Source organism: Triticum urartu, chromosome 2A (assembly GCF_056163025.1).
Source record: "Triticum urartu cultivar PI428250 chromosome 2A, HENAU_Tu73, whole genome shotgun sequence".
NCBI lineage: Eukaryota > Viridiplantae > Streptophyta > Magnoliopsida > Poales > Poaceae > Triticum > Triticum urartu.
This window is the reverse complement of record NC_141874.1, coordinates 36,727,510-36,752,608: the sequence shown is the minus strand read 5'-3', so window position 1 is coordinate 36,752,608 and position 25,099 is coordinate 36,727,510. Positions and strand designations below refer to the sequence as shown.

At 45.6% G+C, this 25,099-nt stretch overlaps 1 protein-coding gene, 1 long non-coding RNA gene and 3 pseudogenes across 3 annotated transcripts; all 5 read right to left on the bottom strand.

The window, feature by feature from the left end:
- Window positions 1-1,986: 1,986 nt before the first annotated feature.
- LOC125528403 (cytosolic sulfotransferase 16-like) lies at window positions 1,987-5,275 on the bottom strand (annotated as a pseudogene). The gene is made up of 3 exons (XR_015615630.1): window positions 4,542-5,275; window positions 3,917-4,423; window positions 1,987-2,817 (listed from the first exon to the last, which is right to left on the bottom strand). The product of XR_015615630.1 is annotated as a cytosolic sulfotransferase 16-like (transcript).
- A 314-nt stretch (window positions 5,276-5,589) lies between these two features.
- Window positions 5,590-7,201, bottom strand: LOC147983341 (cytosolic sulfotransferase 18 pseudogene; annotated as a pseudogene).
- Window positions 7,202-7,587: 386 nt separating this feature from the next.
- Window positions 7,588-8,736, bottom strand: LOC147983340 (cytosolic sulfotransferase 5 pseudogene; annotated as a pseudogene).
- Window positions 8,737-10,609: 1,873 nt separating this feature from the next.
- LOC125534816 (cytosolic sulfotransferase 16-like) lies at window positions 10,610-11,691 on the bottom strand. Its single transcript, XM_087542886.1, has one exon. It carries the CDS (start codon window positions 11,659-11,661, stop codon window positions 10,657-10,659), a length of 1,005 nt encoding a protein of 334 aa, XP_087399012.1. The 5' UTR covers window positions 11,662-11,691; the 3' UTR covers window positions 10,610-10,656.
- A 1,687-nt stretch (window positions 11,692-13,378) lies between these two features.
- Window positions 13,379-17,174, bottom strand: LOC125535290 (uncharacterized). Its single transcript, XR_007294628.2, has 4 exons — window positions 16,057-17,174; window positions 15,729-15,807; window positions 14,732-15,027; window positions 13,379-13,873 (listed from the first exon to the last, which is right to left on the bottom strand). It is a non-coding gene; the product is annotated as an uncharacterized LOC125535290 (long non-coding RNA).
- Window positions 17,175-25,099: the final 7,925 nt, after the last annotated feature.

Sequence of the window (25,099 nt, the reverse complement as noted above, 5' to 3'; positions counted from 1 at the left end):
CTGCTGACATGAAGGTTTATTTAGGTCATTTACTCTCTCTCTCTCTACCTCTACGGAGTGCAGCTCGCCTTGTCACGAGGGGCTGCTGCTCCGCTGCTGCCCCTGCCGGAGGACGGCCGGCAAGATGGCACCGATTGGTGAGGGCATGTACGCACGGTTAGGGAAGGAGGAACAGGCTGGCCCCGCTATGGTTGTCGCTCCAGATATCCAGCGAACACCAGATTTTTAGGCACGACAAATCGAATGTTTTTCATGACAAGTTGTGTTTGTCGAGAAGGGCAAGTTAAGTTGGTGAGCATAGCAACTGCATCAGTTAAGTTTTTGCTAGGAAATTGGTCTGCTTGCAAATTAATTTGCCACACTAGTAGAAAAATGGCCTGCAGTCTCGGTTCATAAGGGCCTTTAGTCCCGGTTCTTGAACCGGGACTAAAGGCCCTCCACGTGGCCGCTGCCTGGAGGTCCACCTTTAGTCCCGGTTGGTAACACCAACCGGTACTAAAGGTAATTTTTTGATTTTTTTTGTATTTTTTTATTTTCAAATTTCAAATTTATTTTAACCTCTAATCTCTAATCACCCCTCTCATCACTGCTCAATTTAATCTCTAATCACCCCTCTCATCACTGCTCAATTTAATCTCTAATCACCCCTCATCATTCCAAATCATCTAACTTCCCGGACGGTCACCCATCCTCCCACTCCCCCAGCCTGAGCACGCTTAACTTCCAGGTTCTATTCTCCCTCATTTCCAAGTCTGCACTCGTTGTTTTCCTGACAATAGTAAGATGTTAATCCTATTAACCCTCAGGATTTTAGCTTGAGCATGAAGTCACACATTTCACTGTTTGAATTTGAAACTATTGTTCTAAAAAACAATAATTATTTAGTAACACTAATATTTCTTCAATAAGTAGTTTGACCATTGTTTGACCACAGTTTGACCATAGTTTGACCAGATTTGACCAAAATTCAAAAAAACTAAAATAATTATTTAATAACACTAATATTCTTGAATAATTATTTAGTAACACTAATACTTCTTGAATAAGTAGTTTGACCATAGTTTGACAAGATTTAATGAAAATTTAAAAAAACTGAAATTTGAGCATAACTTTTTTTCCTTTTGGAATTTGAGGATTCTACAAATTTGCAAACATGCTGTAGGCGGTCTCCATCGGATGTAACTTTTCGAGTAGATGATTTTTCATATAAAAAGCTTTTTAATCCGAGTTTGTATGCAAAAGTTATGCCCATTTTACAAATTCCAGAGAGATTTTGTAAATAAAGTCGAAATTCATATTTGTAAATTTTCCCAACAACTAGACCACATATCACATGGGAAACTTATTTTATTTTATTTTTTTGACATTTCCATCATTTTTTTTTGTTTTTTTCTAAAACTGAAAAGACGGTCCACGGAGGGGGGGGGAGAGTTTGAAAATTGGACCTTTAGTACCGGTTCGTGCCATGAACCGGTAGTAATGCCTCAAAGGCCATCAGTCCCGGTTGGTGGCACCAACCGGTACTAAAGGTTAGACCTTTAGTCCCGGTTGGTGCCACCAACCGGGGCTAATGGGCATCGCACCCTTTAGTCCCGGTTCGTGGCATGAACCGGGACTAAAGGGCCCAGGTGAACCGAGACTAATGCCTTAGCCGCACAAATCGGGACTAATGCACCCATTGGTCCCGGTTCTGGACTGAACCGGGACTAATGGGGTTACCCGGCCTGGACCAAAGCCCCCCTTTTCTACTAGTGCCATCCTCTAAATCGCCATGAAAATCGTTCAATTTCAATGTCTAATAATCACACGTCAGATTTTTAGTATTTTCCTTTTTAAACCGCAATGTATATAGTAAACTTTAAACAAACTCCTACTGAAATTTGCAACATTAAATCAGAATGAACATAGACTTAAAAGAAACATACTCCTCTTTGTGCAACATGACGTACATGGTGAGGAAAGGAGAAGGGAACAGATAAGAACAACTTAAAACACAAGCCCAGAACCATCAAGCTGTTGTTGGACAATGCGGTCCAACTTGTCCGCCATCTCGTGGCTCATGTGGTTTGCCCAGTCCCCCACTTCCCCTTTTCTGTAATACGCCGAACTACCTATGGAAGCGCTATCACCGTGACGAACACCACCGACCTGGTTCACCTGCAAGCTGGTGAGCGTTTCAAAGCTGCACAGCCTCACCACCTCCTGAGCAACGCCGGAGCTCTCCTCCTCTTCGGTCGGCGGGACCTGCTCCAGATCGGACATGATCTCTTCGTACTTCAAGAATAGGACGCTGTCCGGCCTTGCCACACTCTCCCTCCAGTACTCTAGGCAGTGATCCCAGAAGGGGCCATAAGGCGAGAACCCCTCGTAGAACATGCTGAAAGATCCGTCCATGGATAGGTCGGTGCCCGGAAACGCCTTGTTCTTGAAGTGCAGCCTTGACACGAGAGCGTCCTTGGGGTCCCGGCACAGGTACACGACTCGGCAACCGAGTGATCTCATGCCTGGCGAGAGCAACAATATGGGCGTGTGCGTGGCGAGAAGCCTCGGAGACGCAAGGTGGTGAATGTCCGTGTGGCTCATGACGGCACCAGGGATCTGGATGAACGGCATGAGATGCTGAGGATGGTGTGTGAGGAGCGGGTGGTTGCTGAACCCATAGCGGGATCGGTTGGTGATGGTGAACGCGAGGGCTTTGATCCAGGTGGTGCCGCATTTGGGCTGCATGGCGAGGATGATGTCATCGGGCACGGGGCACAAAGGACTGCTTCACCAGCAGGATCCGCTCGAGATGCCAAGGTCTGAACCAGTAGTTGTGGTGTTGAACCATAGTTTTAAATAGCCGGCTTTAGTCCCGCTATAGCTGTTTGAGCATGTTGCCGCTAAATGATTTTATGTACAATTTGCCGCTATAGCCCAGCTATAGCTGTTTTTAAGGGTGACCGCCAACGCCGTCCATAAGCATGTGCGAGCTGTGCGACCGCACAGGGCCCCCAAAAAATAGAGGCCCCCAGATCCTATATTCGTATTTCTAAAATATATCTGATCTGTAGAGGAGCCGTCATTAGAGCTGCTGGGAAGGTCTGCAGCTCGTCTCCGGCAAGAAGAAAGCAACCGAATCGTTTTTTTTTGCGGGGGAAAGCAACCGAATCGTTATTCTCTAGTGAGATGGGCCTTGGGCCTTTAGTCCATTACGTTGATGGAGATTAAGATGTGGCGCTGGCCCAGGATCGTAGGGAGACTTTGAGTGGAATTAACACTGATAGTGGGTTCTACTGAAAAAAAAAACAGAAAACTGCGATAGAGGTGATTGGATGCATCTGAAAACGTCGCCAAAAGGTACGAGATGTACCGTGCATTCGCGTATGTTTTTCCTTTTTTTTTTGCGGATGCGCGTATGTGTTTCCTTTGTGTACATGAGTACATGACTTTTATGTTCGATAGAAGATGAATAACAAAATGGGCAGACAATTCTTTTGGAAAAGGGGGCAGACAAATTGATTCATTTTTCTTTAACAGGTTGCTTCCTGCAAAAAAATAATACTTCCATAATTTTGATAAATTTATAGCAGCGACTTTTCCTCTACAAAATGATGGTCGTGAATAATAGAGTAAGCAGTATCTCTTGACATCAATATTCATACATTAGTTTTGTTATATGTTTGTATGAGAAAATTATACCTACTTCTGTTTATTACATTTTATATTACCTTTTTTGTGAGCATATATATTTTTAAAAATCAATGCTATAAATTTTGGCACACTAAAAAAACATTTGTTGTCCACCACTATTTTTATGAGTGGTTTTCCTTCGCCATTTATGAGGCTATAACACACATCATTTTTCAATTTTAGGGCCCCATTTTATAATTCGCATTGGTGGCCGCTATATGCCATAGCCTACTATTTAAAACATTGTATTGAACGAGTGGTTCTGACCACCCCTCTCTTGCTCGAGGTGTGGCTACGAGATCTTTGGGTAAAACATTTTCTTGTGTTTGTTGAACTCTCGGTAGTAGCACTCTCGGGATTACTCATCATCAATGGAGCTACTACTGGTTGAGCAGCCATGGCTGAGGTGCGAGGGGAGGTGAAGATGGCTTAATTTGCCCAATGTATGCTAGTACTTACTTACCTTGTAGGAAGGACATGTTTAGGCTAGCTGTGAAGGCAACATATTGAATACATTTTCTTCATCAGCCGGTTGATGCAGTGATGGAACGTACTACCATGATTTTATTTTATACGTATATACACATTTTCTATCCAAAGTGAAGGCTGCATGATTGCTTACATTTTCTGTATGCATGCGATGAACGTGGCACTCACATGGCCTTTTCCTGGCCGCACGAGACACCGACAGGACTGCGTGCGTGCACGAGATGTTTGATGGCCTCATGCAACTCCAATGCTCCATTCCCACCTAAAACATATCCACGAGTTATATTTTTGTATGGATACGAGTAATATATGTTGTCCGCTATGACAATCAAGCTGAATCTTCCATATATTTTTTGGGAAACACACACAGACATATATACCAATTTTCCGGGCTCCATGTCGGTTGTGGTGACTGTGGCTGTGGTCTTGGTCATCTGCGTGGCGAGGGTTGTACCGGTGGGTGGCTTGGGCTCACTCTCCGGCATTTGAAGTGGCGGCGCCTAGATCTGAATCTGGAGACTTTTGTTCTTTGCAGTTGTCCTGGATGCTTCATGGTGACATGGTGAGCTGCAAAGCAAAAGCTCGACGCTTTGGTGCTGACGGCAGTGGTGCCCACGGGTGTCGATTTCCTCTTGAGGGAGGAAAGATTGATTAGGATCTGTCGTAACACATCACATAAAGAAAGAGAAGAGAGGCTAGAGGGGCGAGAGAACCTCCATGGTATCACACTAGCAGTAGGTTCGAAGGAGCACGGAGCAACCGGTCCCTCTCCTTGCCGCCTGTGCAGAATCTACAATAGAAAAAATGTGCTTCCCCACCCCTAGGCAAGCACTAGACCTGCAACTTCTATATTGTCGCCGCCATGGGAGGCGGAGTCGCCACATACCTCGTCGTCTCCCACAACACTGCACCAGACCGAGAGAAGGGGAGGAACATTGCTGCCTCCTTTCCCATCCATGAGCGCCGTTGCGGCCGTCACCAATCTAGGAGCCGCCTGACTTGCTTGATCTATGGGGAAGGGGATCCCGATGTAGGCATTCCTGGCACCGGTAGCCGCATCTTGGCCATGCTGCGGCGCGTCACTGCAAGCCCCGCCATGGTTGTCGCTTCGGATATCCATAAACGTTTTTAATGACAAGTTATGTTCATCGAGGAAGACAAGTTTAGTTGGTGACCATGAAAAATCCAGCTCGGTCTAACTTTTTGTACAAAATTCAGGTGCTTGCAAATAAATTTGCCATCCTATAAATTACCATGAAAATCGTTCGATTTGCCATGGCTAAAATTCACACATCAGATTTCAGCATTTTCGTTAATTAAACCACAATTGACATAGTAGACTTGAAAGAAACAAGCTCCTCTTACTGAAATGTCCAACATCAATTAAATCAAAATGGACATAGACTTCAAAGGAACAAACTCCTCTTATTGAAATGTGCAATGCAACGTACATGGTGAGGAGAGGAGAAGCAAACAGATAATAACAACTCAAAACACAAGCCCAGATCCCTCAAGCTTGTGTTGGACGATGCAGTCCAACTCCTCCCCCATCTCCTGGCTCATGTGGTTTACCCAGTCCCCTACTTCTCCTTTTCTGTAAAACACAGAGTTACTCATGACAATGTTATGACCGAGATGAACGTCGCCGACCTGATTGACTTGTAGGCTGGTAAGTGCCTCAAAGCTGCACAGCCTCACCACCTCCTGAGCAACACCGGATCTCTCCTCCTCCTCGGTCAGCGGGATACCGAGGAATTTCGCCAGCTTCCTCACAACCTGCGCTGGAGCAGACTTGATCTCTTCGTATTTCAAGAAGAGGACACTGTCCGGCCTTGCCATGCTCTCCCTCCAGTACTCGAGGCAGTGATTCCAGAAGGGGCCACAAGGCGAGAACCCCTCGCAGAACATGCTGAAAGATCTGTCCATGGATAGGCCGGTGCCCGGAAACCCCTTATTCTCGAAGTGCAGCCTTTACACGAGAGCGTCCTTGGGGTCCCGGCACAGGTACACGACTCGGCAACCGAGTGATCTCATGCCTGGCGGGAGCAACGACATGGGCGTGTGCGTGGCGAGAAGCCTCGGGAACCCAAAGGAGTCGATGTTGATGTGGCCCATGCCGGCACAAGGGATCTGGATGAACGGCACGAGATGCTGAGGGTGGTGTGTGAGGAGCGGGTGGTCGCTGAAGCCGTAGCGGGATCGGTTGGTTACGGTGAAAGCAAGGGCTTTGAGCCAGGTGGTGCCGCATTTGGGCTGCGTGGCAAGGATGATGTCATCGGCACGGGACACGAAGGACTGCTTCACCAGCAGGATCCGCTCGAGGTGCCACGGTCTGAACCAGTAGTTGTGGTATTGAACCATAGTTTTAAATAACCGGCTATAGCCCCGCTATAGCTGTTTGAACATGTTGGCGCTAAATGATTTCATGTACAATTTGCCGCTATAGCCCAGCTATATCTGTTTTTAAAGGTCGCCGCTATATGCCATAGCCCGCTATTTAAAACATTATATTGAACGAGTGGTTCAGACCACCCCTTTCTTGCTAGAGGTGTGGCTACGAGATCTTTGGGTAAGACATCTTCTTGTGTTTGTCGAACTCTCGGTAGTAGCACTTTCAGGATTACTCATCATCAATGGAGCTACTACTAGTTGAACAGCCATGGCTGAGGTGGGAGGGGAGACGAAGATGGCTTAATTTGCCTAATGTATGCTACTCTCTCCATTTTTATATACAAAGCCACAAACTCATATTACAGGTACCAATGTAAAATTAAATGTCTTGTCTTGTAAACCTGCTTTTCTTTTTGTTTAGTGGGACCGTTAATACACCGCATACATGCAAGGAAGGGATAGGAAGCTGATTGGAGTGCAATTATGATTGCATGCATGTAAGTATTAAATAGTTTGCTAGTTCGGGAAAATATCATTAACTTTGTCTTGATTATTGTTGGTGGCCTTATATAGACGCAAAGTGTATTTTTCATAGTAGCCTTGTATAAGTAAACTGAGGGAGTACTTACTTACCTTGTAGGAAGGGCATGTTTAGGCTAGCTGTGAAGGCAACATATTGAATACATTTTCTTCATCAGCCGGTTGGTGCGGTGATGGAACGTACTACCATGATTTAGTTGGTGGCCATGACAAATCCCTTTCTTGCTAGTTATGTTCATCGAGGAAGACAAGTTTAGTTGGTGACCATGACAAATCCACCTCGGTTTAATTTTTTGTACAAAATTCAGGTGCCTGCAAATAAATTTTCCATCCTATAAATTACCATGAAAATCATTCGATTTGCCATGGCTAAAATTCACACATCAGATTTTAGCATTTTCGTTAATTAAACCACAATTGACATAGTAGACTTAAAAGAAACAATCTCCTCTTACTGAAATGTCCAACATCAATTAAATCAAAATGGGCATAGACTTCAAAGGAAGAAAATCCTCTTATTGAAATGTGCAATGCAATGTACATGGTGAGGAGAGGAGAAGCGAACAGATAATAGCAACTCAAAACACAAGCCCAGATCCCTCAAGCTTGTGTTGGACGATGCGGTCCAACTCCTCCCCCATCTCCTGGCTCATGTGGTTTACCCAGTCCCCTACTTCTCCTTTTCTGTAAAACACAGAGTTACTCATGACAATGTTATCACTGAAATGAACGCGGCCGACCTGATTGACTTGCAAGCTGGTAAGTGCCTCAAAGCTGCACAGCCTCACCACCTCCTGAGCAACACCGGACCTCTCCTCCTCCTCGGTCAGTGGGACGCCGAGGAATTTCGCCAGCTTCCTCACAACCTGCGTTGGATCAGACTTGATCTCTTCGTACTTAAGGAAGAGGACGCTGTCCGGCCTTGCCATGCTCTCCCTCCAGTACTCGAGGCAGTGATCCCAGAAGGGGCCATAAGGCGAGAACCCCTTGCAGAACATGCTGAAACATCTGTCCATGGATAGGTCGGTGCCCGGAAACGCCTTGTTCTCGAAGTGCAGCCTTGAGACAAGAGCGTCCTTGGGGTCCCGGCACAGGTACACGACTCGGCAACCAAGTGATCTCATGCCTGGCGGGAGCAACGACATGGGCGTGTGCGTGGCGAGAAGCCTCGGGAACCCAAAGGGGTCGATGTCAGTGTGGCCCGTGCCGGCACCAGGGATCTGGATGAACGGCACGAGATGCTGAGGGTGGTGTGTGAGGAGCGGGTGGTCGATGAAGCCGTAGCGGGATCGGTTGGTTATGGTGAAGGCGAGGGCTTTGAGCCAGGTGGTGCCGCATTTGGGCTGCGTGGCGAGGATGATGTCGTCGGCGCGGGGCACGAAGGCCTGCTTCACGAGCAGGATCCGCTCGAGGTGCCCCGGTCTGAACCAGTAGTTGTGGTATTGAACGAGCGGTTCAGACCACCCTTCTCTAGCTGGAAGTGTGGCTACCAAATTTTTGGGTAGGACATCTTCTTCTTGTGTTGTTGAACTCTCGGTAGTAGCACTCTCTGGATCACTCATCATCAGTGGACCTACTACTGGTTGAGCAGCCATGGCTGAGGTGGGAGGGGAGGTGAGGATGGCTACTTTCCTTGCAGGAGGGGATGTTGAGGCTGGCTATATAGGCCACATATTGTTTACATTTTCTGCAGCAGCCGGTTGGTGCGGTGATGGAGCGTACTACCTCATTTTATTTTATATATGCACACATTTTCTATCCAGAGAGAAGGCTGCATGATTGCTTACATTTTCTGAATGCATGTGATGGACGTCGCACTCACATGGCTTTTTCCTGCCCGCACGAGACACCGACAGGAGGACTGCGTGCGTGCACGAGAGGCATGCAAAGGATGGTGGATGGCCCATTAAGCTCCATTCCCACCTAAAACATATCCACGAGTAATATATGTTTTTTATGGACTCGAGTAATATATGTTGTCAGCTATGACAATCAATCTGAATCTTCCATATTTTTTGGGAATCACACATATATATTATATAAAACAACAAAAATATCACAACAAATCACAGTTTAGCCCATTTACCGCCTAATTATTCATCCGAGTACGATTCATTCCCGTGTTTCTTTTTTATAAAGAAAGCTCACTCTTCAATTTCATTAGTTAACTAATGTCTTGTTATAAAGAGGAAAACATGAGAAAGCCAAGAAAGGAAACCGAAAAAAAATCCCATCCCTCCCTGCTGCGTCGTCACCGCAAGGAGACGGGAGGAACCATAGCATGCCGGCGCCTACCTCCTCCTCTCCTTCCTTTCTCCCCCACCGCCACCAAAGGCCACCGAGGGGCTAGCCGGCATCAGGTGGTGCTCCCGGTTGGCGGCACGGTTGGGCGAGCAGTGCTAGGTCCGATACGTGGTGGCAGTTGGTTCGGCGCGATGCAAGCGGTGTCAGCTATATCCATTTTACGTCTTTTTGTAAATCTAGGCGATCTACGTGCGCAGAGCTCATTTTCAGATAGGTTTTCTTTCATGTTTACCAGGGTAATCAGTTAATCTGCCAATCAAACCATGAGTAAAAAAACATATGTAAAATCCCCATAGTCCTTAAATGACAAAAACACAAAATTTCCTCTAACTAATACAAAATGTAGAAAATCATCAAATCATAAATGCCCCTCCAACAGAGATAATAGGAATTCTAAACTAGACAACCCGTAAACAACAACATGCTGCGCTCGAATCAAGATCTGTCGTATGCTCACGATACTCCAAGGATTTCTTATATGTTGACAACCGTGAAATTGCAACGACCAGGGCCCGTAAGAACTGCACTGATTGATGAGACTCATGTAGTATTTGCAATCTGAGTACCGCCATCTAACAAATCAAAACCGTCAACATATACTAAGGTGTTTGGACTTTCTTCCAGATTGCGAACTGAGACGCTGAATCTTCGAGGTCCGCTCCAGTTCCACCCGGGAGCGCACTTGTGGAACAACGGTGGCGGTGGCGCGGTGCGGCACGGCAGACCAGCCCAATCCGGTAGTTCCTCAAACAATACTGAGAGGTAGGGGGTGAAAGATGGACACAATGAGTTAAGTACGGGTGTGGGCTCCACCGTATCTATTGTGCGCGAATACACACAACAGAAAATCAATTGGCAACTGTTGATTTGACTACGGTACAAGAATGATTTGTATGCACGAATCGCAGGATGTATCCGGTGCCTTTGGGGTACCCGGTAGAAACCGGTACCGCTAGTTTTTCATTTCGCACACAACATCGAAATGTGATCTGATTGCTTTACACACAACATCAAGATGTGATCTGTTTGTTGATGAGCATGGCAAATCCAGTTTAGATTATTTTTTGTTAGGAAATTGACGTGCTTGCAAACTAACTTTGACATCCTATAAATTGCCATGAAAATCGTTCGATTTGCCATGTACATTTTCGTTAATTAAACCACAATGTACATAGATTTAAAAGAAACAAACTCCTCTTATTGGAATGTGCAATACGGCGTACAAGGTGAGGAAAGGAGAAGGGAACAGACAACAACGACTCAAAACACAAGCCCAGATCCTTCAAGCTTTTGTTGGACGATGCGGTCCAACTTGTCCCCCATCTCGTGGCTCATGTGGTTTGCCCAGTCCCCAACTTCTCCTTTTCTGTAAAACACAGAGTTACTCATGAAAATGTTATCACCGAGGCGTACGCGGCCGACCTGATTGACTTGCAGGTTGGTAAGTGCCTCAAAGCTGCACAGCCTCACCACCTCCTGAGCAACGCCGGACCTCTCCTCCTCCTCAGTCAGCGGGACGCCGAGGAACTTCGCCAGCTTCCTCACGGTGTTCACCGGATCGGACTTGATCTCCTCATACTTCAAGAAAAGAACGCTGTCGGGCCTTGTTACACTCTCCCTCCAGTACCCGAGGCAGTGGTCCCAGAAGGGGCCATAGGGCGAGAAGCCCTCGCAGAACATGCTGAAAGCACTGTCCATGGACAGGTTGGTGCCCTGGAACGCCTTGTTCTCGAAGTGCAGCCTTGACACGAGGGCATCTTTGGGGTCCCGACACAGGTACACGACCCGGCAGCCGACCGATCTCGTGTCCGGTGGGAGCAACGACATGGGCACATGCGTGGCGAGAAGCCTCGGAGACGAAAGTGTATGGATGTCGGTGTGGATCAGGCCGGCGGCCGGGATCTCGATGAATGGCACGACATGCTGTGGGTGGCGTGTGAGGAGCGGGTGGTCGCCGAACCCATAGCAGGATCGGTTGGTGATGGTGAAGGCAAGGGCTTTGATCCAGGTGGTGCCGCATTTGGGCTGCGTGGCGAGGATGATGTCGTCAGCACGGGGCACGAAGTCCTGCTTCACCAGAAGGATTCGCTCGAGGAGCCTGGGTCTGAACCAGTAGTTGTTGTATTGGACGAGTGGTTCAGACCACCCCTCTCTTACTGGAAGTGCGGCTACGAAATCCTTGGGTGGGAGGACATATTCTTCTTGTATTGTTGAACTCTCTGGGTCGCTTATCATCGATGGAGCTACTATTGGTTGAGCAGCCATGGCTAATGTGGGAGGGGAGGCGAAGATGGCTTAATTTGCTCAATGTATGCTAGTACTTTCCTTGTCGTAGGAGCATGAAGGGATGTTGAGGCCGGTTATAAAAGCGCCACAGTTTGCTTACAATAATTTTCTGCAGCAGCCGGTTGGTATGGTGATGGAACGTACTGCCTGATTTTATTTTACTAGTATAATGCCCGTGCGTTGCCACGGGCCAATTATATATATATATATATATATATATATATATATATATATATATATATATATATATATAGACACACACACATATATATGTATACATATATATATATATAGATAGATAGATAGATAGTACCATTCAAATAAATTGTAATTCATCATGTGGATGTTGCATGCGACTTATGATTGTATTGCTATAAATATCGGTTCTTCTAATACATATTTTCTCGTCCCATATATGGAGAGGGGGTGAAGTGAAGCTGCTGCCACTCACGATGGCGATGTTTGATGATGGTTTTGCGACGTGATTTTTTTGTACAAACTCAATTGTTCTAATCAGAAATGTTTATTGAACTTGACATAATATGGTTTTCATTCACAATGACAAGTATTCACTCTCACTCGCTTCTTTTTAGGGCAAAAGGCCCGAACCCAGTTCCTCCTAGAAAATGGGTGACAATGATACCCTTTATAGCCCCTAACAGTGCAACAATGTGATGTGGAAGAACTAAAAATAAAATGCTAAAAGCATGATTTACTAAGGATAACCATTCACATACCTAAACATAGTTCGTCGGTGTCAGCGCTTGATGATTCACAACCGAAGTGACAAGGCACGACGGAATAACATAATAGACAATTAGGAATTGTAGCGTCAAAAGAAATTGGAGCGATTCGAAGAGAAACAAGCGCTCGGTTAAACTAAGGCATCACGATGTCCAGGAATCGCGGGCCATCTACGTGCCCTTCTTTTCCTTTTAATTAAGCAGGAGGAGCGGATGTGTGCACAATGACGTAATGTGCCTAGCAGCTAGTTGGACATGCTAATGTGGGGCCATTGGCTAATGAATGTTACTCCCTCCATACGGAAATACTTATCCTAGAAATGGATAAAATAGATGTATCTATAACTAAAACAAGTCTAGATAAAACCATTTGTAGGACAAGAATTTCTGGATGGAGGGAGTAAGACTGAAAGATTATCATCAATTGTGCACTACATATCTGATCTTTACAATGCAACAAGACCAGGACTCATTTTTAATACAGCAAACAGAACATTAAATTAGAAATTGTGGGGTTGTTTGGCTGGAGGGACAGTAATTAGGGAGGGGTGGTGGGGGATGGATTATGATTTGAGGGTTGAACTCCCACCGTTTTAGAAAGTTTAATATACCTTGGCACTTCATGATGATTCGTCACAGGATGCATTTCAAGATACAAATCAGCCACTCAGAGTTTTTGTCTGTCTTACCAAACATGGAAGTGAAACTAAAACCAGAATTCACATGCCTAATCCCACCATGATCGCCCACCCTGTCCCTATTGATGCCAAAGCCAAACATGCGAGAGAAGATATATAGAACAATGCAATGTTGGACAAAAACTATCTTACATGAATAGTCCATTGTCATTCTCTAACAGCTAGCTTCTGGTTAGGATCACCAAATGTACTACCGGAGAATCAAACTACTAAGATCAATGCAGAGAGAAACTACGCATTTGAAAAGTAGGCAATGATAAAAATAATAATTTAGAACCTCATCATTTGTTGACACCGTATAGCAATTAAAAACACAGAAGATATGTGACTGCTAATTACTCAACAAATGCATTATGGAAGCTTAAGTTCCATCCGTAATACCTGCAATGTTAGGAGTCATCTTAGCCCAAATAGGCATCATGGCCTTCTCATTTATCCAACCAGAAACCTCCTCTAACAAGGCATGGTCCTGTCAAAGGGTGGCACATTTTTAGCTCGGGCATGCCATGTTGGCATGAGAAATAATCTCAAGAGCATCCTATTTAACCAAAAATGTTTCCATTCCAAATTACTCAACGTATTCAATAATCTCATGACATGCAGCTTTGTTGCATCCTACGCAAATATTCTGTCTTCGGTTGCTAGAACTCATTAAGAGTTGTCTCGAGTGTCCGATCACTGATATGTTCAATGTTCTGCCTTAAAATGATTGGACTCCTGGTTGCTCCATTAGTTTCTCTGCGCCCTGAACTGTGCATATAGCAGGGAGTTAGGTTAACAAAATTTACAGCATCCAAGGACAGCTACCAGCCATAATTTAAACCAAACAGTTGGCCATAATGTCACATTACAAGACAGACCATTTGTGACATTGGTAAAATTGATGATTGTGTAGGTCCAATGCAGAGTGGTATCATCGATAGTCTTGTGCAGAATGGGACCAATGATGATGAACGACTTGAAAGAAAATGATGCCTCAAAATGTGTGCCAACACATCTAAAAAATATGTAAACTACAAAGATGACACGACGTGGTTTAGCTTTGCAACGGGAGAAAGATATCACACGTCCCTAGTCCAATAAGCAACCCATTGTAAAAATAGTAGCTAGTCCATAGTTATTTAGTAAAATACTAACTGGCCAATTCCTTTGCAAAGAAATTAACAGGTTAATTCTTCATATCTTGTTAATAATTCTGACCTACAAAGAAAACATGTTGCTCTTGTTTTCAGCACGAAGTTACGTACCGGTACAAAGCACCCCTATGCATGTCCCAAAAGAACAATGCCCTATGGCGACATGGGAAATAACATGCGCCATAATGTAATTTACTTAATAATTAAGCACACAAGTCATCAGGGCATCAAAGAGAAGGCAAGAGAGATTTTTAGCTTATCTGCATCAGTACAGCTACACTAAAAGTGGCAACAACGAAGTATTTCAGCATTTAGGTTAGTATCTTGAAAAAGGCCTTGCTCTTGACCTGGTGCTCCAATGCGTCTTTCATGGACTAAAAGAAACAAGAAGCCCATGATGAAAACACCCAGCAACACACAACTATTAAAGGGCCTATGGACTGATTCACAGAAGAGCAAATGTCGGACGTACTTTGTTTCCATGAGGGCCCTGCCGAATCAGCAAATGTCGGACGTACGGCGAACTCTGGCTGAGCGCACCGCTGAACACCATCTCCATTGTCTCCATGAGGGCCGTGCCGAATCAGAATTCTTGCAGTATCTCCAACCATGAGAGTTCAACAAAAGCTGTGATGCAGATCCATCAACATCTAACTGAGTGGTTGAGGATTCGACATGTCATGATGATTTCTTATGGACATCATGATCATAAATAGTGATATCCATGCTATCGGTTAACAGTAGAAAAATATATTTTGAACCAAATACCTGCAATTATAAGAAAATTCGACCATGTTTAATAAAACAAATAAACAACTTCCAAAAATTTATCAAAATTGTGGTTAATTAAATTCTGGGCATATGCTACCCCAACTAAATTCTATGGCCAAATGCAAGTGCAGAATTGGTGAAACAAATTAATTCCTACATTTTCACCACTAAACAAATCACAATTAGTCACACTGATCACACTCATACCCCTGGGTAGCTATCCAAACTGAATCCCCGGTCAGTTAATCACCAGAATTTACCAATTAAGAATTCAAAACACACTCACGCTCTCATTACTGCATGTTTGACGTGTAATAATAGTCATGATAAAAGACTTGGAATTTGCAGAGTAACATATTTCCCTTCTCGCCTCCAAACACACTCATCCAAGAATTAATAGCTTAAATACCAAACTGGGACTACTCAAGCTAGCTAGTTTGCTCTAGTTTGTTAGCTAATCATGGAGTGTGCGTAGACCTAGCTGGTCTAATTGATGGGCTGAAGCCAAATGCCAGTGCGTTGACACGAAATCATAAAATATAGACACAATGATCAAATTATTCTTTTAATTCAAAAATATTCTGTAAGCATGATGGCATCTGGTTTCCATCATACAACGACAAATACTTGTGCATTGGTATAGGTCTTCAATAAATAAAGCATTAGTAAGATAACACAAGTTATTGCATGTCTTCTACCTTTCACTCTCTTTGTCTATCACTTGGCTTCCATTCTCCCTTTCTCTTTCTCCCTCTCCACCTGCTCCTTGACACAATGCTATCACCATTGGTGAAGCTATGAATTAGGGATGAGTGCAATCAGAACAATTATATTATCATTAAGGGTTAATTGCAGAGTTAAACTGAATTCTGATTTCTAAATCATCAAATACAGAGTTGATTACAAGGTGAGCAAACAAAAAACAAAAATTACAAAGAGAAAAAAAATCTAAAAGATATACAGGAGTAGCTAAATGTAACATCAGGAACCAATTCTCAAAAAGAGATTTAAACTGCATTTTGGTACCTATGAGATCACAGGAGCAGGCCATCAGCGCTGACAGTTTCATTTTCATGGTTGAAGATCATAGCATTGCGTCACTTCGAGAAATCTGTACATTCCTCGAGAAATGATCCCAGGAAATGAATAACAAGATGGAGCATCAACTTCTGTAATAGAAAAATAATACAAAAGAATAAAGCTCTGAAAAAAAATCTTACTTGCTCACATTGAGAGATAAAACGATAGTGTGTTGTTACTGTCCAGGTTGACAATTATAGACTCATCAATAGCAAGTGTAGTCTTAATTTATAGAAGGACAATATAAATCTTGTATATAGAACTCATTCAACAGGTTTAGGAGCCTAAATGTAAGAACATGTATTGACATATCTTTAGTATTATAAATGAAGATAATTTTATGGTCTATTGACGCCATTTGATAAATTAAAAAGAAGGTTCTTACCTGCCACTGGGATGTGAACTATTGTCTAGAATTTCAGATAACCATGCACAGTATTTGGTCGAGTATCGGTGTGAACTCACACATGCACACACACACAAACAAAGAAGCCCTCGTCCAACCCGGAAAGGAAATCTTGCCCACGCACTCCGCAGGCGAGCTCGTCCAATCTCACTGCCACTCCGTCTCCCTGGCTGCCGTCCTCCGCCTCCATCCCTCGCCTCTCCACCTCCCCCATCCCCATGCTGCTTTCATCGACAACCACCCATTGCCGCTGCCTTCGATGTGGTTACCTTCACCACTGCCACCGCATCACCATGCCTCGCCATAATCTCCATGCCCTCATTGGTCACGTCCACAGATCAAATAGTAGGACCTACAAACTGGTTATACGCCCAAAAACTGAGCATGCAAGATCAATGTAAAACCAAACAAGATTCTGCAAACTGAACCACATATAACTCCCATGCAAAGAAGGGTACTCTGCATCAGTTCCATAGTCACATGATAGACAATAGATACTGATTTCCTATCAGATGAGTAGACAATGTTGCGAACCTCCCCATGCAATTCTGCAAAGGGTTACAAAATCGTGGAAGGAAATTTGGGGAAACAATTGAACTCCTCCTAATGAGCTAATTACGTCCTCACTCTGCCTTAATGTGACGACGACTTGCCTACCTCTGCTCTCATGGCCCCTCAAAACTTCGATGCTGAAGCAGGATGAGTTGTACTGAATGAATGTGGCAGTTTGGTTGTCGTACATGTTTTAGTGCAGACAATTTATACCTAACACATTGATGTATCATGTACTCCCTCCGTCTCAAAATAAATGTCTCAACTTTGTACCAAGTTTAGTATAAAATTATACTAAGGTTAAGACACTTATTTTGGGACGGAAGGAGTATGATACTCAATGGTGGAGAACAAACTGATTTCAAGGATGCATCACATGATTACAAACTTTGAGAAGCATAATTAGATGCTTGTGATCATCACAATGTAGAAAACTGATGCTTTTGTTCAAGTGCGTCAACTGAAGAATTGCAAATTAATGGAATTTGTATGTGTTGTCAGGTGTGATTGATGACGTGCTACTTTTGCATGTCGTCGTGTAATGGCAAAACTGATGCTCTTCCATCTCAGCATGTTGTTGATCTCCTGAAGCACACTATGGTAGCAAGCATCAGCATCGAATGAGACCCAGCTGGTGGAGAGTAAGGGATGGGTTCAACAAGGGCATCAGATCAGACCTCAGGGAGACCTCGGAAGGCATTCAACCACGAGATCATGACCTGATCTATGGCGTGGGCATGCCCGAGGGCAGCCCGAGCACGACCTGGTCGAGGACGTACCTGGAGACGGTGGCGGCGCTCCTATCCCTACGGTGACGCACTGAACTACACAGTAGGGCAAGCTGAGCGCCTACCTGTAGTCGTCGCCTGCTTTCCTCCATGGACTCCGCTCCTCCTCCACCCTCTGCTTCTCCCTTGCGGGCCTCTGCGTCAGAGTCTCCGACCCAGATCTAGGAAGCGGAGACGCCCCCACCGAGGCATCCGACGAGTACGGCCGGTCGGCCGCTACCACATCCAACGAGGCCCTCCTGAGGTGGGGATGAATGGTGGGAGCTTCAGCCCCCCACCTCCTCCTCGGCTCCCGACGCTGCCCGCCCCCCATCTCCTCCCCCGATCCCTCCGCTTCTAGGGTTCTAGGGTTCACCACCGCCACCGCTTCTCCGCTTCTAGGGTTCACCACCGCCACCGCTCCTCCGCATCTAGGGTTCACCACCGCCACCGCTCCTTCGCTTCTAGGGTTCAGCGAAGGGACGAAGGGCGGCGGCGGGCGAACGAGAGCAGAGATTCGTGCGTGCGAGTGTTTCTGGATTTTTTTTCGCTGGTTAATTTTCGCTGGTTAATTTTTGTCGGTTAATTTTCGTAGATTTTTTTGGTTCGTCTGTCTTGGTGCGACGGGATGTTAGGGCTTGGAGTGCGTGGGGGCGGGCGGGGGACTCGGCTTGAGGTTTTTTTGGTTCTATGCGGCTTAGCGTGAGACGGGAGGTTGGGCGTGTGCGGGACTCGATCGCGGGGTTTTCCTTGGTTTTTCGCGGCTGAGAGGGAGGTGGGAGGAAGTATCAAAGAAGTACCAAAAAAGACCAGGTGAGGTGGGACGAAAATAAAACCCGGAACGCAACCTACCAACTGAGACATTAGGAATAGAGATACAGTATATTATACACACGCTTTTTCCTAAGAGAAGGCTACATGATTGCTTACATTTTCTGGACGCATGCGGTGAACACGTGGCACTCACATGGCTTTGTCCTGGCCGCACGAGAGGCACGGCAAATGATGGTGGATGGTCAAATGCAGCTTCAATCTCCATGCCCGCCTAGTAAAACATATCGATGAGTAAGAGCATGTACATCCGGGCTCACCGAACCTCCTTATGCGTATGGCGGACGTCCCATGACCGGTCAAAAAAAGGCTACACAGATAGACTCCTCATGCTAGTCCTATATGGCCAAGCTGACCGGCACTGCTCATATCCAGTTTAAAGTAAGCCGGACGGCGACCCCCAACCTTAGCCGCATTCATTTCCCTCCCTCTCTGCACCGCCACCCTAGCCGCATCCACTTTCCTCCCTCTTAGCTCGCCATCTATCGACAACCATGGCCCGGCAGAGGGTGACGACATACATCATGTTCACGGCAGGGTGGTGCCTTGAGCTGCTCGAGGAGATCCGGGGTAGGCGCAAAGCCCGGATTAAAGTCGGCCTGCCTCTGGACTCGTCGGAGTCGGAGGAGGAGCTGGCTGAGTAGCAGCCTTAGGCGGAGCCAAAGGAGGAGGACGCCATGGAGGATGCGGAGCCGGCTGCGGGCTACACAATGGAGGACACGATGGCGGATTTCGAGGTGGCCCACCCAAGCGGAGGAGGCGGCAGAGCTTGTAGCCATCCTCGACTCCATCCATTCGGAGGCCGAGGTGGAGGCCGCCGCTGCTTCCTCTACCAGCGGAGGGCGGAGATCAACGAAATCTTCGTCTACATAGAGTCCGACGATGAGCTGAAGTTGCCGCATGTAGCTGATACGTTCATTTTGCATCATTATTTCGTATTGTAACAAATATTATTTCAATGATCTATTTCACATTATGGTGCAATTCTAATGATTTTTCTCTCTTAACTTGTGATACGTTCATTTTGCATCATGTTTTTCTACTATTATTTTTATTGCTTTAAAGTTATATTTCACTTTTGATGCAATTCTAATGCCTTTTCTATCTCAAGTTGTAAGTTATATCACAATAGGAAGATTGTCGGCAGCTGGAATTATGAGGTTGAGAAGAGCTACAACAAAGATAGCTATTCTTCGGAGCTCCAAATGACCTGAAAACTTACAAATATTTATTTTGGAATATATATATATAATATTAAAAGAATAATATACCAAAAAAGACTCACCATGGGCCCACAAGCTCAGGGGGCGCCTCCTCTCCCCTGGGATGCACCATGTGAGCTTGTGGGGCCCATGGATGTCCATCAGTGCCCATCTTCTTCTATATGAAGCCATTTGCTCTAGAAAAAAAATCAGTAGAAGATTTTTGGGACGAAGCATCGCCGTCTCGAGGCGGAACCTGGGCAGGAACACTTTTGCTCTCCGCGTAGCAACTCCACCGGAGAAACTTTCCTCCGAGAGTGGGAAATTGAAGCCATCACACTAGTAGAAAACAGACCTTTCGTTCGCCCCTTTAGTCCCGGTTTGATTACTGCCCGGGACTAATGTGACCATTAGTCTCAATTCCAGTGGCTAGGAGAGGTCGGGGGCACGGCCACCGTTAGTCCCGGTTCATTTGTTACCTATAGTCCCGGACAAACCGGGACTAAAGGGGTGGTGCCAGGTTGGCGTCTCATCATAAGAGGACTCATCTCCATCAACATCTTCACTAGCATCATCTCATCTTTAAACCCTAGTTCATTTCGTGTGTCCAATATTTGTCTCAAATCTTAGATTGATACATGTGGGTTGCTAGTACTGTTGATTATATCTTGTAGTTGATGCTAGTTGGTTTACTTGGTGGAAGATTATATGTTCAGATTGCTAATTACATATTTATATCATCATATCATGAACATGAATATGATTTGTGACTAGTTATGTTTGTTCTTGAGGACAAAGGAGAAGTCTTGTTATAAGTAATCATGTGAAGTTAATTTTTGTTCAATGTTTTGATGATGTGTTGTGTTGTTCTTTCTCTAGTCATGTCGTGCGAATTTTGACTGCATGACACATTTCCATGTTTGGTCCTAGGGGAAGGCATCGTGGAATTAGTTTGTAGATGATGTGTTGCGGGAGTGGCTGAAACCTAAACCCCGGTTTATGAGTTGTTCAGTAAGGGGCTGTTTTGGATCCATATGTTTAATATTATGGTAAGATTTATCTTAACTCTTTTATTGTAGTTGTGGATGCTTGCGAGAGGGCATAATCACAATTAGGCTTTTTGTTCAAGTAAGAACAACACTTCAGCTCTAGTCCACCCGCATAACAACTTACCAAAGCAGTGAACATGGGTCAATGAATCATGCTGAGAGTAACTAGATGAAATTCCCGTGTGTCATCGAGAACGTTTTAATCACTATAAGAAATACGTCCGTCTTATGCAATAAAAATGATTGGGTCACCTTTCTACACCTTCTTACATTGTTACTTGTTACCAATTATCTTGCGAGCAAACTATCTGTCATAATCGTTCTACAACACTTAGAGAGAATACCTTGTTGAAAACCGTTTATTGATTCCTTCTACTCCTCATTGGGTTTGACGCTCTTACTTATCGAAAGAACTGCAGTTGACCCCTTATACTTGTGTGTCAACAACATGCAAGTTGTATGAAAAGAGGAATATTATCGACAGCTGAAACTCTGGACCTGAAAAAGCAACATAAGATATATCAATTCCCCAGAGCTTAAAATGAGGCGTGGATTTTTATTAGAATTATTTTGAAATATATGAAGAATGTTCGAGCAAAGAAGCACTAGAGGGGGTTCACCGGTCATCCACAAGGATAGGTGGCACGACCTCCCCCCCTTTTTTTGCCGTGCCCCTGCCCTTGGCGGCCAGTGGTGACTCACCTCCTGAAGTCATTTTTCCATCAATTCTCATTTACCCTTGGAAAAATCACCGAAAATTTTCTCGACTTTTCCCCGCCATCTCGAGGTGGAACAAGGGAAGTAAAATTTTTGCTCTCCGGCAAAGCGAGTTCGTCGGGAAAACTTCCTTCTAGGATGGGGAAATCACAGACTTCATCATCATCAATGGTCCTCTCATTGTGGGGATCATCATCTTCATCAACATCTTAATCAGCACCATTTAATCATCAAACCCTAGTTCATCTTTTGTGTTCAATCTTTGTATTAAACCTCATGTTGGTACCTAGGGTGCTAGTAGTGTTGATTACATCTTGTAGTTGATGCTTATTGGCTTAATTGATGAAAGATTATTATGTTCAGATTGTTAATCATATATTTATACCGACTGATCATGATCAACATGATGAGTTGTGAGTAGTTTATTTGTTCTTGAGGATATGAGAGAATTTCTGTTACTAGTAATCATGTGAACTTGATCACCGTTCAATAGTTTGATATTATATTTTGTTGTTCTTTCTCTAATGATGTTATGTGAACTTCCATTACATGACACTTCATCATCTTTGAACCTAAACGACATCATGGAAGCAAAAAAACAAAAAGTTCTATGCATATATATCTTCCCTCACAGTCCGACTCTGTGTGATTAAAGTGCTCTCACATGCATGAACATCATAGTCTCTTTCTCCCCTACGCTTTCTCTCTTTAGAGCATCTCCGGCCGTTGGCCCCCCAGGCGGCACTTTTACGCGCCCCTGGGGGCGAGCAGGCGCTAAATCGGCGATGGGGGCGGTTGGCCGTCCAGCCGTCACCCCCAGGTCGCCCCCATGCACCGATATTGGGCCACTTTTCGGCCCACTTTCGGCGAATTAAGGGCCCATATGGGCGAGAATAGGCTCATATTCGGCGTGGTTCGCCGTGGTACGACGTTGAATTATCAACATATAAATATTTTTGTATCACATAGTTCATCACAGAAAATCAAATAGTTCAACAAAATAGTGCAACAACAAATAGTTCAATACAAATTATATAGTTCAACAAATAAAAACTCATATTTCATCACACGTCGCGCCCGGCGTCGCCCTTGAGCCTCCATAGGTGCTCTATCAGATCCTGCTGCAGATGATGGTGTACCTGTGGGTCTCGGATCTCCTGACGCATACTGAGGTAGGCAGTTCAGATTGCTGGTAGCTGGTGATCAACTTCGGCTAGAGGGCCTTGCCTGTAGTATGGTTCAATGTCAAACACTGGGTCTTCTTCCTCGCTTTCGATGATCATGTTGTGCAAGATGACACAGCAAGTCATGATCTCCCACATTTGATCTTTCGACCAGGTCTGAGTGGGGTACCGGACAACAGCAAATCGAGATTGGAGCACACCAAATGCCCTCTCGACATCCTTCCTGCAAGCCTCCTGAATCTTCGCAAACCAGGTGTTCTTGCCTCCTGGCACAGGGTTTGAGATGGTCTTCACAAATGTCGACCATCTCGGATAGATGCCATCAGCTAGATAGTACCCCTTGTTGTAGTGCCGCCCATTGATCTCGAAGTTCACCGGAGGAGAGTGACCTTCAACAAGCTTGGCAATGATAGGAGAGCACTGCAGCATGTTGATGTCATTGTGAGTTCCTGGCATACCAAAGAAGGAGTGCCAAATCCAGAGGTCCTGTGTGGCCACCGCCTCAAGTACCACACTGCAACCGCCTTTGGCGCCTTTGTACATCCCCTGCCAAGAAAATGGGCAATTCTTTCATTTCCAATGCAGACAGTCGTTGCTTCCAAGCATCCCAGGAAATCCTCTTGCTGCATTCTGTGCTAGGATCCGAGCAGTGTCTTCCGCATTGGGTGTTCTCAAGTATTGCGGTCCACACACTGCCACCGCTGCCCGACAGAACTTGTAGAAACACTCTATGCTGGTGGACTCGGCCATGCGCCCATAGTCGTCGAGTGAATCACCGGGAGCTCCGTATGCAAGCATTCTCATCGTTGTCGTGCACTTCTGGATCGAGGTGAATCCAAGTTTGCGGTGCAATCCATCTTGCACTTGAAGTAGTTGTCGAACTCCCGGATGGAATTCACAATCCTGAGGAAGAGCTTTCGACTCATCCGATAACGGCGCTGAAATGTTTTGTCGCCATAAAGTGGAGCATCGGCGAAGTAGTCGGAGTAGATCATGTAGTGGCCTTCGAGACGATGCCGGTTCTTTGCTTTCACCCGCCCCGGCGCCGAGCCACCTCGTCGCGGCTTTTCATTGTTCGCCAGCAGCTGGGCGAGGGCGGCGAGCACCATGAGATGCTCTTCTTCCTGGACGTCGGCCTCGGCTTTCTTCTCCAGCAACGCGGCGAGCGCTTCCTCGTCATCCGAGTCCATCGCCAGGGCAGGCAAATCGCCGAACACCTTGCGCCTGGTGGGCGTGTACCCGCCGCTAAACTGCCCCTCCGCGGCCGGAAACGGCGGCCGGAAACGCCCAGCTGCTGTTGGAGGGGCTGCCGCGGCGAACCTCTGCTATTTTTCCGGCAGGGAATGGCTATCTAGCGGTGAACGGCGGCGGGCGGCGCCGGGATATAGCTAGTGGCGGCCGAGGTCGCGGGGGGTAGGAGGCGGGTCGGGGAAGAAAATCTTGACTTTTCGCCTGACGGTGTGGGCCAGCCGCGCTTTTCCCTTGCGCCGGAGCCCCCGATCGCCCCCTAGTGCGCCGGGTTCGGCCTGTGACCGCCGGACGAAAAAAAAGGCTGAACTGGCGCTTTTCGGCGTACTAGAGCCGCGACTAGGGCGTTTTTTTGACGCCGGTGTCGAAAAAGTGGCCTGAGGGGCCTGTTGGGGGCGCGGCTGAAGAAGCTCTTAGGAGCAGGCTCACCTGCATACACAACACAACACGGTGTATCTCACGCTGCTAGCGGTGGCAACGTGCAAACTATTCGATCTGCAACCCAGCCGTTAGGTGTTTATCTGTAGTTCTGAACTCGCTGAAGAGACATGTGCTAATCAAGTGCTGATATGGCGCCAGGCAGGCCCGTCTCCTCGCAGTTTAAAACTCGATCCGCGAAGATATGGCGCCAACAAAACAACGAACACATGGTTGTGAGTGGCAATCAATGGGCCTCTCCCTGTCTCCCGTCCGGTCTCCAAAAACATGTGATACCTGCGCGTTGCTGTCGTAATCTGTTAAAATATAGCACTAAATCAAAGGCGTTTATTTTAGGACGGAGTGTTATGCTACAATCGTAAATATAGCACTAAATTAACGAGGAGATAGATGTTTATGTTAACATGACATATTCCAAAGCAAAGTAATTAAGGGAGTCTATAGGAAAAGTTCTTACAGAATTAGACCATATGAATCAAACAACCAACATATCTTGAAAAAATCGTAATGGTTTTAATCATTCCAGTGTTTTAATGAAAATCCTTTGAATGGAAGGAGCCCTAGTGCGTACGAGAATGATTTACCTACCATGCAC